Source organism: Bombina bombina, chromosome 1 (assembly GCF_027579735.1).
Source record: "Bombina bombina isolate aBomBom1 chromosome 1, aBomBom1.pri, whole genome shotgun sequence".
Classification (NCBI taxonomy): Eukaryota; Metazoa; Chordata; class Amphibia; order Anura; family Bombinatoridae; genus Bombina; species Bombina bombina.
This window is the reverse complement of record NC_069499.1, coordinates 351,049,823-351,062,133: the sequence shown is the minus strand read 5'-3', so window position 1 is coordinate 351,062,133 and position 12,311 is coordinate 351,049,823. Positions and strand designations below refer to the sequence as shown.

At 36.3% G+C, this 12,311-nt stretch overlaps 1 protein-coding gene across 2 annotated transcripts in view; it reads left to right on the top strand.

The window, feature by feature from the left end:
* GMPPA (GDP-mannose pyrophosphorylase A) overlaps nucleotides 1-12,076 on the top strand; it is a 35,437-nt gene extending 23,361 nt beyond the window's left edge. For both annotated transcript variants that reach the window (XM_053698165.1, XM_053698166.1), the window contains exons 11-13: nucleotides 1-63; nucleotides 204-372; nucleotides 11,246-12,076. The exon at nucleotides 1-63 is cut by the window's left edge and continues 30 nt beyond it. In XM_053698165.1, the coding sequence (XP_053554140.1) occupies nucleotides 1-63; nucleotides 204-372; nucleotides 11,246-11,346 (333 nt within the window). In that variant the 3' untranslated portion in view covers nucleotides 11,347-12,076. The remainder of the gene's footprint in view (nucleotides 64-203; nucleotides 373-11,245) is intronic.
* The last annotated feature ends 235 nt before the right edge of the window (nucleotides 12,077-12,311 follow it).

The following is a 12,311-nucleotide window of genomic DNA, read 5'->3' as shown; positions in this document are numbered from 1 at the left end:
GTAATGGTTGGAGCTGGTGTACGAGTCAGAGAGTCCATTATCCTGCATGGAGCAGTGCTTCAGGTAAGATGACAAATTCATTGTTACCCAAGAAGCAGATTAATTAGATATTGTGGCAAAAGCGTTGTCACTATCTTTATAAATAGGGATAGTTTTGTATATAAAGCATTAGTAAGCCTAGATTGTTTGTCTCTCCTTCATAGGATCACAGCTGTGTACTAAATACCATTGTGGGATGGGACAGCAGTATTGGTCGCTGGGCTCGAGTGGAAGGAACACCCAGTGACCCCAATCCCAATGACCCTTATGCAAAGATGGACAGTGAGACACTGTTCCGAGAAGGGAAACTCACGCCATCCATCACAATCCTAGGTAAGGAACTCTGGGTTACCTTCTTCCCTTTAAAACTGTCATGTTGCACATAAACTATTTTATGTTCCACACTGAGCTATGTGTTTACTATGACTTAAAATACCTCATGGTGGAATCCTGTATTAATATTTAATATACCAATACAGTATTGGTTCAAATGCATCTAACTCACTGGTTTTCAAACCTGTCCTCAGGCCACATTTTGAGGTTATCTGAACTGGACCACAAGTGAAATAATCAGTAGTAAACATGGTTATTTTACCTGCTCTCATCCAAGGTAATCCTGAAAATCTGGACCGTTGGGGAGGCCTGAGGACAGTTTCGAAAACCAGTGATGTAACTTAACAACTTAATGACGGCTGTTCTACCCTGTTTTCAGTCTTTAAGAAACTCTTGTAGACAATTCAGCAACTCCAGCAAAATCGGTAGCAGAATAGGGACAACAAGGCTTGGTTAAAAGCACATGTGAATTTATTTAAAACAATAGATAAAAAATTGTCATTTGGACCAACAAGTGCAGGGGTATGAGAAGTGGTGTAATCCCCTTAATGCAACGCGTTTATCAGCTCACTCGCCGTTTCCTCAGGCATATATCGCTTTTTATACACATTTGTATGTCTATTCAGCTGAAAGTAATTCAAGCAATTAAGTCAACGTCACTGACTCCTCCCACCCAAAAACATATTAAAAAATAAAACAAAACCATATGAACAACCCATATAAATTACAATAGTATTGGTCATCTTAAAGGGACAGTCTAGTCCAAAATAAACTTTCATGATTCTGATAGAGAATGTGATTTTAAATAATTTTCCAATTTACTTTTATCACCAATTTTGCTTTGTTCTCTTGGTATTCTTAGTTGAAAGCTAAACCTAGAAGGTTCATATGCTAATTTCTAACAGGGCATTTTGATAGTTTTTCACCACTAGAGGGTGTTAGTTCATGTGTGTCATATAGATAACACTGTGCTCATGCACGTGGAGTTCAGGTGAGCCAGCACTGATTGGCTAAAATGGATGTCTGTCAAAGGAACTGAAATAAGGGGGCAGTTTGCAGAGGTTCAGATACAAGATAATCACAGAGGTAAAAAGTGTGTTTATAGAACTGTGTTGGTTGTGCAAAACTAGGGAATGGGTAATAAAGAGATTACCTGTCTTTTTAAACAATAACAATTCTAGTGTAGACTGTCCCTTTAAAGTGAATGTCAAGTTAAACAGATTACATAAGGTGAAACAATAGCAGTTAAAAAATGAATGAGAGTTTCATTCATGAAATCGATAGGATATACTTATCTTCAGAGCTATTTCACTATAAACGCTACATGGATAATAGCTGAAGCTCCGGTCGCCATTTTCAATATTTGATTGACAGATGACTCCTCTCCAATCAATTAATCATTAGTTTATTGCAGATGAGTCATCTGTCAATCAAATGCTGAAAATGGCGACCGGAGCTTCAGCTATTATCCGTGTAGCTTGAATACAATAAGGGGTGGGGGGAGGGAAGAGTGTTTGTAAGCAGGGAACCAATATATTGTTGCAAATAAGATAAGATAAATTTATATATATCGGAATTTGGATTACCTGCCACAGATACAGAGCAGAAGACAGAACACAACTAGCAAATTAATTGTAATAGGGTATACAATTGTATATAGTTTGCTCTTATCTGTGTGTCAATTTAATGCTCTGCCCAAGAGGTCAAAGTCAACAATTAAATTAGAAGTTTCATTCATTCATTCTTTCATTCATACTTTAATCTTTATTAAAAAGTGTTTATTAAAAAAAGAGAAGAAAAAAACTACCACACATACAATAGCTTAAGCTGGAGTTAAAAACACATTCCCACATTCATATTCCCATATTGGTTCTTGAACTCAGAATACATGTACAGGTAGTCCTCAGTTTACGCTGGGGTTAGGTTCCAGAAGGAATGGTTGTAAATCGAAACCGTTGTAAATTGAAACCCAGTTTATAATGTAAGTCAATGGGAAGTGAGGGAGATAGGTTCCAGGCCCCTCTCAAAATTGTCATAAGTAACACCTAATACATTATTTTTAAAGCTTTAAAATGAAGACTTTAAATGCTAAACAGCATTATAAACCTAATAAAATAATCACACAACACAGACTTCACTTGCATTTTTCTGCAAACAGTTCTTTCTATGCATTCCAATCTGGACTGATTTATAGACATGAAGATCTTGGTCTGGTTAAACTGATTAATTTCAGCTTGCTTGGCTTTGCTGCAACACAAGCAGACAGCTCCACCTACTGGCTATTTTAATAAATGCACTGCTTCTCAATGCTTTTCAATAGCAGTCACATGACTGGAAAAAAAGGTTGTTATTCTGAAACGGTGTAAATTGAACTGTTGTAAAACGAGGGCCACCTGTATTTAAATTATTACAGCCAATAGCACCAAAGTAAGTATAAACAAAGCCCTTTCAATCTGAGGGCTGTAATTAAGTTATCCCATTTATTACCAATATGCTGCTAGGCTTTTATCAAGAGTAAGTTTAACAAATAATTATTTATGCAACATGGGTTAGCAAATTAAAAATTGGAGAGAAAAGGCTTCTCCAAGAGGACCCCTGACACGCGTTTCACAAAAAACGCTTCCTCAGAGGTGGTGCGGGCCGCCGATATTGCCGGATATTTGTGAGTCTATTAGACCCTCCTCATAATGTGATTGGGGATACAACATACCTGCTGAGAGGATTGTTATCGGTTACTAAATATGTCATTTAGATGAGTCAACCAATAAAATAGTGTGTCTTCTAGTTACTAGCTATTCGTCATTATGGGTGTCATACAGGGGCGTGCACCTGTCAAATTACGTGTTGTTCTTTCACTCTATTGGGTGATCATATTTACTTGCTGTCATGCATAATATAAGTCCGGAATGAGCGGATACTTATTAAAGTCAAAGTTAGAGAGCCCACCAATTGTTTCTTAATTAGACAAGGGCAATATTAATCACACAGGAATTCATTGTTATGTTAGCCTATGGATCTACTAATCGATACCCGTAGTGGTACACTATCGTAGTCACATCATAACCTTTTAGTTATGTACATAGGCAATTGTGGTAAAAAATTTTTTATATATTTTATTGAAAAAGGCAAAAACTTGAAAGAAGTACTTGAAAAAGTGAGGGTCGCAATGGGAGTTTATTTACAATTATTCCAAACATATAAGTCAATTGAAACGCATAAATACTATACGCCTTTGCCACAGGTAAGTGAACATCTGATTTGTCAGAACGCATATTGGCTTCAGTTTTAAATTCCTATCATCGATCACCACTTAGTAGTCGGTTTACACACCCACATTATGAGTTCTTCTCACATTAGTTCTCAGCCCGCAATATTAAAGAAGTGGTAAATAGATATTTTACTGATAGATATCGTTGTTACATGATCATTGGGCTGAATATGGGGAGATTGTGGAGATGTACTCCGACAGATACGGAGGCTGGTATGTGCACAATCATAGGGGATTTCTTGTATTGAGCTTGTCAGCATTAAACATCATGGGCACATGTAAATTATCCGTGTAGCGTTTATAGTGAAATAGCTCTGAAGATAAGTATATCCTAACGATTTCATGAATGAAACTCTAATTTATTTTTTAACTTCTATCGTTTCACTTTATGTAATCTGTTTAACTTGACATTCACTTTAAAAAAAAAAAAGTGGATTATGCAACCCCTAAATGACCAAACCACCACAAAGTATCGTAGTACCTTTTATCAAGATGCGTGATATAGATCGTTTTTAATGTTTTTGGGTGGGAGGAGTCAGTGACGTTTTAATTGTTTGAACTACTGTCAGCTGAATAGACATACAAATGTGTATAAAAAGGTAGCTTTGGGATATTAGTGTTATATGCCTGAGGAAACGGTGAGTGAGCCGAGAAACGCGTTGCATTAAGGGGATTACACCACTTGGTATACCCCTGCACTTGTTTGTCCAAGTGACCATTTTTTTATCCATTGTTTTAAATAAATTCACATGTGCTTTTAACCAAGCCTTGTTTTCCCTATTCTGCTACCGGTTTTGCTGAATTGTCTACAAGAGTTCATGAAAGCCAGGGATCAGTGAGCTGAGGCACTGGAAATCTTCTTCAGCTTGTTTCTATTAGTACATCAGGGTGCTGCATCCAAATGTGAGTACCCTGTACATTTTATACTACCGTGGAAGCACTATTGGAACTACTGATACACACATGAGGTGCCCTCTTGTTCGCCAAGTTTCATGAATTCCACCATTTGGGGTTGAGAAGAGGAGCCGCCCACTACATTTCCACGTTTATCACAGACTTTGTTTTCATTTTTTGGATATCCATACAGACTTTATTTATTTATTTTTATATTTCGTGTTTGATTTCACCATTGTGAGTTGCTGATTTTATATCATATTTTTGTTATAATTTTATTTAATTTTATTCATTTGTTTTGGGGGCTTAATATTGCTATCAGCCCCTGGGAGGTATTTTATTACTTTTAAACTTCTTAACATAGCGCCATCTTGTGCTCTTGTAGAATATTAAGTACAGGGTACATAAGTGTCATTAAAGGGTTAAAATCTATTAGTGGCAGCCCTCTAGTATTTTCATCTGGACCCACTTCTGCAAACTTTACAAATGTTGTGTCTTCATACTGGTATTTTGTGTCACTTTAGTGTTAGTTTGCACTACATGAGATTAACATTTGTGTGTTATTACATCGTCTCATTTTCAACAGTGTGTAACTTTCCATAACTCAGCCATACAAAGAAGAGCTTAAATTGAAGGGATCCACAATCTATATTTCTGGCTCTGTGTATATGTAGATTTGTAATTAAGAAAAATTAGACCTAGGAGCGCCAAATGGAGGCAGAGGAAATGAAATAAGATATACCAACGACTATAAGAGTAAAACTCTTATATCATAAAGGATAACAAGTAAACAACGTCCTAAGATTTACAAAAGGCTGACACCAATATTCCTATTGATATCTTATGTGGATAAATACAGATTTTGTGTATAAATACAAATGTGATACAGTTTATTACAAATGTAAATGGGATACAATTAATCACAGTTACAACTTATAGGGTAAAATCATGGATCCATGTTACAGTACATACAAATTATATAAAAACACAATCATATAGTATAAAAAAGATTTGTATAAAATGTGGATGGTAATAAAATGATATTGGAATAGGTATAGCTGAAATTGGGTACAATATTCCCTAAACACTGTGCAAGATTGCATAAAAAATTGCATAAAAAACTCCAAATGGGAGGTGACAAGCTGTGGTGACAAACAGTATAATAAAAAATATATGCAAAGGATGGGGGGGGGGCCTCAAAAAACAAACAGGTGGAAGTGGTCAAAAACTGTCCATACAAAAAATATGAGAAAAAATAAAAAAATGAAGAGTGAAAAAATTTTGTTGAAGTGAAAATAAGTGTCCGTGATGAAAAGTCAATATTGAAACAAAGTTAGTGATATAAAATTCCAAAATGAAGGTGTGTGTATGTGAGTGAATCTTCCTTAAGTCTCCTCAAATGAAGGTTCCAAATAATATGGATGTGGTGGGTAGAGGAATGTCCGGTAAAACCTGGGGTGTAATCCCTATATCCAACCTATAAAAGAAATACACAATAGTGCAATATTGCTAACAAGTAACATATAATGTAGGATAAAAGCTCACCAATTCTGCCAACGCGTTTCGGCCCAAAACTGGGCCTTTTTCAAGACTATAGGTGCTGTGTAATGGTGGCTCTATTTAAGAATATTACTAACCAATCACTGATGTCAGTGTTTTGGCGCCAAATGTCAGCCCGGAAGGAGATGTGGGTGTCGGATATTGAATAAGTCTACATACGTTATTTTTACTACGTGGCCGGATGCGATGTTAACAATGGTTACCTAAAGGGATTTGATTCCAATCTTCATTATTTGTAATACCGAGATTGCCCTTAGTGTTTCTGCTGCTCGATATAACCGGAAGTACCTAGAGTGTATCTGACTTGGATTCTCTATCTAGTTTCGGTCTGTGTTTTACTTCCGGTAGATTTGTAATCACTTCCGGTATAGGTATTTGGCGGTACAGGTCGCATGTACCACATATTTTTGTAATTGTCTATCCACATATTCGGATAACAAGCGCCAAAACACTGACATCAGTGATTGGTTAGTAATATTCTTAAATAGAGCCACCATTACACAGCACCTATAGTCTTGAAAAAGGCCCAGTTTTGGGCCGAAACGCGTTGGCAGAATTGGTGAGCTTTTATCCTACATTATATGTTACTTGTTAGCAATATTGCACTATTGTGTATTTCTTTTATAGGTTGGATATAGGGATTACACCCCAGGTTTTACCGGACATTCCTCTACCCACCACATCCATATTATTTGGAACCTTCATTTGAGGAGACTTAAGGAAGATTCACTCACATACACACACCTTCATTTTGGAATTTTATATCACTAACTTTGTTTCAATATTGACTTTTCATCACGGACACTTATTTTCACTTCAACAAAATTTTTTCACTCTTCATTTTTTTATTTTTTCTCATATTTTTTGTATGGACAGTTTTTGACCACTTCCACCTGTTTGTTTTTTGAGGCCCCCCCCCCCCCCATCCTTTGCATATATTTTTTATTATACTGTTTGTCACCACAGCTTGTCACCTCCCATTTGGAGTTTTTTATGCAATTTTTTATGCAATCTTGCACAGTGTTTAGGGAATATTGTACCCAATTTCAGCTATATCTATTCCAATATCATTTTATTACCATCCACATTTTATACAAATCTTTTTTATACTATATGATTGTGTTTTTATATAATTTGTATGTACTGTAACATGGATCCATGATTTTACCCTATAAGTTGTAACTGTGATTAATTGTATCCCATTTACATTTGTAATAAACTGTATCACATTTGTATTTATACACAAAATCTGTATTTATCCACATAAGATATCAATAGGAATATTGGTGTCAGCCTTTTGTAAATCTTAGGACGTTGTTTACTTGTTATCCTTTATGATATAAGAGTTTTACTCTTATAGTCGTTGGTATATCTTATTTCATTTCCTCTGCCTCCATCTGGCGCTCCTAGGTCTAATTTTTCTTAATTTTAAATTTACATTTAAGGGTTGGCTAGGTACCCTTTTGTACCCAGGAGCTAGTAGGAACACTGTATGAGCGCTGTGAGATATTGTAGTATCTTGATATATGTAGATTTGTAACACTTGAATTCCTAAACCTGTGGCACATCTGTGTTCCTTATTCTGACTCATGTCATTAACTGTAAATGTACATTATTTTACAGTTTACACTACATTGACTAAATTCTATTACAATATATGTTTTTATAGTAAAATGACAGTGATGAATGCTGTCTCACCACATGCAAGACGTGCCTCATGCACATACACCATTATTATATGTTTCTTTGTCAGGCTCTCACACTACGCAACCATAACAAATCATGTTAAATCAAACAGTGGTGCTATTGTTTGGCACATATTTTCAGCGTGAATGCAAGTGTGTTTGTATTCTTGCCGGCTTTTTTTTTTATATATATATATATATATTTTTTTTTTTTAGGTTAAAGTCAAGGCTTGCAAACTGAATGTATCAATAAGACCTATACATTGAAATTGTTTCTAGACACATCATTAATAGACATTAGACAACATATACAAAACATGCCCAACTGACAATTTTTAGAATCATAATACACATAGCTAGCCTGTTGTACTGTAAACCCTCTATATGGCTCATGAGGCCACTTTTGGACCTCTTAGTACTACCAAAAAGATAAAGCTACAGAGGGCTATCATGGACAGTGTGAGACTACTCACACACACAAGTATACACACACACACAAGGTGTTTCCGACCGACATCCCATGCCATCTGGGTCTAACATACACCGAAAAGCAGAGGAGGCCGCTGTCAAGGCTTATATTGTGATATCTATGTTATACCATTTTAATGGTATGTATGCAAATATATATATATATATATATATATATATATATATATATATATATATATATATATATATAGCAGTGTTAAGCGTTTAGAATGAATGGTAAAAACTTGGACCTTTTATGAAGCTACTTTATTAGGGGTAAGGTATGCATATCTTGGTAATAGTAGGCCACCCTATCAGTGCCTTCCCTATGCAACAACCAGCTACATGTGCTATTGGGAGTATTAAGAATATTCTTAGTTTATTCCAGAAATTAGCAGCTATGGGTTCAGGGATTATGACGCTCTGGAAGTATTTAAAGATTACCCAGGGTTGCACAGGAGCTATGAAACTGAACAGTTCATTAAAGGTACGGCTGGAGTTCTAGAATGTGGCTGGATTAATAGAGCAACATTGCCACCTTACTAAGTATTATAGCTGAATGGAAAGTTTTAGACATGTCTATAAGCAGGCTCACTGGTAGAACTTGTTATATGTGTAATATTAACAATAGATGCTTCACAATCTTATTACATTAGGGAGTTTAGAGGTCAGAAGAGAGATAAACAGAACTATAGTGGGAAGATATCTTAATGTGGACTCATCATAACTATCAGGCTAGAGAGTTATATTTAGCAACAGATATTTGCAACTTATACCATGCCAACATCTTCAGTATATAAGACTAGAACATATAAACATTTTACATATATATAAAAAAAAAAATAGCGTATATAGATGCACATTGTGGTTAGGGATATCTCTACATTTGTATCTGTTTCTAACAGATTGAGATAACATTCTCAGTATATAAAGCAAGAACATATAAACATTGTACATGTAAAACAATTGTGTATACAGATGCACATTTTGGTTAGGGATATCTCTATACCTTTATCAGATTGAGATAAGATAGTCGGGACTTTCTTATTTTAAGCTTAGGCAAATTCAAGTAAAGAGCAGCCCTAGGTTGCATTAGGTTTAGAAATATAATTTCAATGATACATGTCCCAATCAGATTATATAATAGTTTTGGCAGTAAACAATTACTATAACTAGTTAAACTGCAGGGTCATATAAGCTAGGCACATTTTCAAAAACGGAGGATTCACCAGCTAAGCTTCATGAAGATACCTGTCTAAAGTTGTAATCCCTGATGTATAGTAGCATGAAATAAAGGTCAAAACACCTAGGTCAGTTAGTAATTCTATTGTGCTAGCAAAGTGAGTTTGTTTTTTGTGTTTTTTTTAAGCTATTCTTATAGGAGGTGATTACTGGCTGATAGCAAACATATACCCCAAAACTTATTAACAGGACATATGTAACACCACAAACCTTATGATAGCTGAGAAACCAAACATTATATAACCAATATCTATTATAAGCCTTACGAGCATAAGTAAATACGAGTAGGTGTTGCATATCTCCTTGTGAAAATATAAAACAAATCTCTAGATCTCAAGCTTTCTAGCCATCATAGAGAAAGAAAGAATAGGATTGCATATAAACAGAGTGTAGTGCTTCTTTAATAGCTGGGTCTAAAATGACAGCCATTATATGCCCAAACAGCTACATGGAAGCCTGCTTGTCTTTAGACTTATCAGTTTCCAGTTTTAGGCCATTGCCCAGGTATTGGATGTGAGTTCCCTTTTAGTAAAATACCATCTAGATAGGTAGTCCTTCCATTAGCAGGCAAAGTCACACAATAGGTCTGACACCCATGTAAGGACAGGACCAGCGGTGTTCTCGACCGACATCCCACGAATGCTTCTTTCATCTGTGCAGTGAACAAGGCATTGCTAATGTCCTGTGATTTTGTTCCTTGGGTGCACAAGAGACAGCAACTTTAGATGTAGGTAGTAGCCTGTCATGGTTTCTAGCATCATGCGTATGAGCCTCAATTTTAACAGGATTCAGCCCTTTGCGTTGAGGCATAATAATCTGTTCCTGCTTCAGTGAAAGTGCTGTGTATATCACTGGCGTGATTATAGCAGGGAGCATCTCGGATGGTGATAGCCGGGGCCCTTCAGCATTGCCATCCCCCGTTCTGCAGACTCACTGGGTCGTTTGGCAGTGATCCTGAGGGAAGGGTGTCAGAGGTAGAGTGAAACGTAGCTTCCAGTAGCTCCATAAATATTGTTTGGTAATCTGACAGCAGGCCTCCAATTTCTCTTAGCAAGTAGGTAGCGGTCATCTTGGTAATTGTAGACATAGCAGATATTGGTAAGGTATACAATGCTTTGTGATATTTATTTGCAGCTATGTAATTCAACTGTAATTCCCCCGTTGTTAGCTGGGGGGGCAAGTGCTGAGATCCGTATGTCTGCCACCAAAGGCCTCAGCGGTCCAGTTCAAGAGACTGCATTCATATAAACACCAAGTTAGGTATCATTGATATCCTCAGATCTCGCAGCAACTATGTAGAGTGTTTTCGTGACGGGATGATCTGGTGTTGTAGGGATAATCAGCGGATTATCTATATTATGCCAGGAGCTCTTGAAATTGCGACCAGGCATGGCCAATGGCTAGACACTCCCCCTCTTGGCGGCTTTTTAAATAGCATTCCAAGCCAATACTGCTGCCTGAAGCATGAAATATTGTAGCCACGTAGATTTTACAGCAACTTTTCACTCACTGGCCAAAAAGCTGCGCCTATAAGCTGGACCACTTCATGTGGAGTTCTGTCCTACTGATTTTTAAGTGTGTTTTAATGTGATTCGTCAGGTTTGCTTGATTTTAAATATGAGCTTTAGTCTCTAAATATAAAATATGGAAAATAATTGTATAGATATGATTTAGCTAATTTTGGTTTTATAAAACTGCCAATAGCAGGACAATATAAAGTAACAAAGGCTGAGGTAATTCTTATACTTTCTTTCAGGTTGTAACGTGTCAATTCCAGCAGAGGTGGTGATTTTAAACTCCATTGTTCTCCCACACAAGGAACTGAATCGCAGCTTCAAGAATCAGATTATACTGTAATAGCAGAGCTGGTGCAGCAACCATGTGCTTGGAAACTAAGTGAATTTGTGTTCCAGTAAAGAACATGATCTGTCCTCATCAGAGCCTCAAGCGGTCTCGGTAGCTGTTTTAAACTTGGACACATTTTGCAGCATCATTGCCTTTGAGAACATTACATTAGACCAGTTACAAATTGTTTCTTCCCTTTAAAACCCAACGAAATGAGAGCTTGCAAGCAGTGCTGCTTAAAGGTTTACAGATATATGCTGCACATTTAAAACGCATCTGGCCTCTGGGTAAAGTGTTCCTTGTAATTAGATTAGATGTATAGAATGACCTGACCTGTGGCTGATGGATATTTTGGCCTCAGTTGAAAATATTATAAAATATAAGACATAAACAATGAAGCAGCCCTGCAGCACAGAAAATATTTTTTGCATAAAAGGTGATTTGAAGACTTGAATACTTACATTAAAAGTACACAGAAATGCTGCAGTACATGGTTTAAATGATTTGTGTTTTAGGTTTTGTGTCTATAAGAGGAACCTATTATTGCATTATTCAGGTTCGGTGTGCTAAACTACATAATAAAACCATGTACATAAAGATAATGGAATCATGGACAGTGCATGCCTCTGACAGACTTCTGGTGACCTGCACGGAGATGTATCAGGAAATAAAGATGTCAGAGAATAAACTGCCATTGCAATTGAACATTTGTACCATATTACTAATAAATAATTTAATTGTGTTTAGTCTCTATTCCTTGTCTGCAGTCACTAAATGCAACCACCCTGGATAAAAAAAATAACATAATACTCCCACCAAACGGATAAAAGCTTCACTCCTTACATGACCAATGCTGTTTTATTAACACAGTTACAAATGTTTGGTTTATGTGACCAGGGACCAAATAGAAACAAATTTGGTTGCAAATACATTTTTCCCTTCTCTATTATGAAAACCAATTTATAAAAACATAAAAA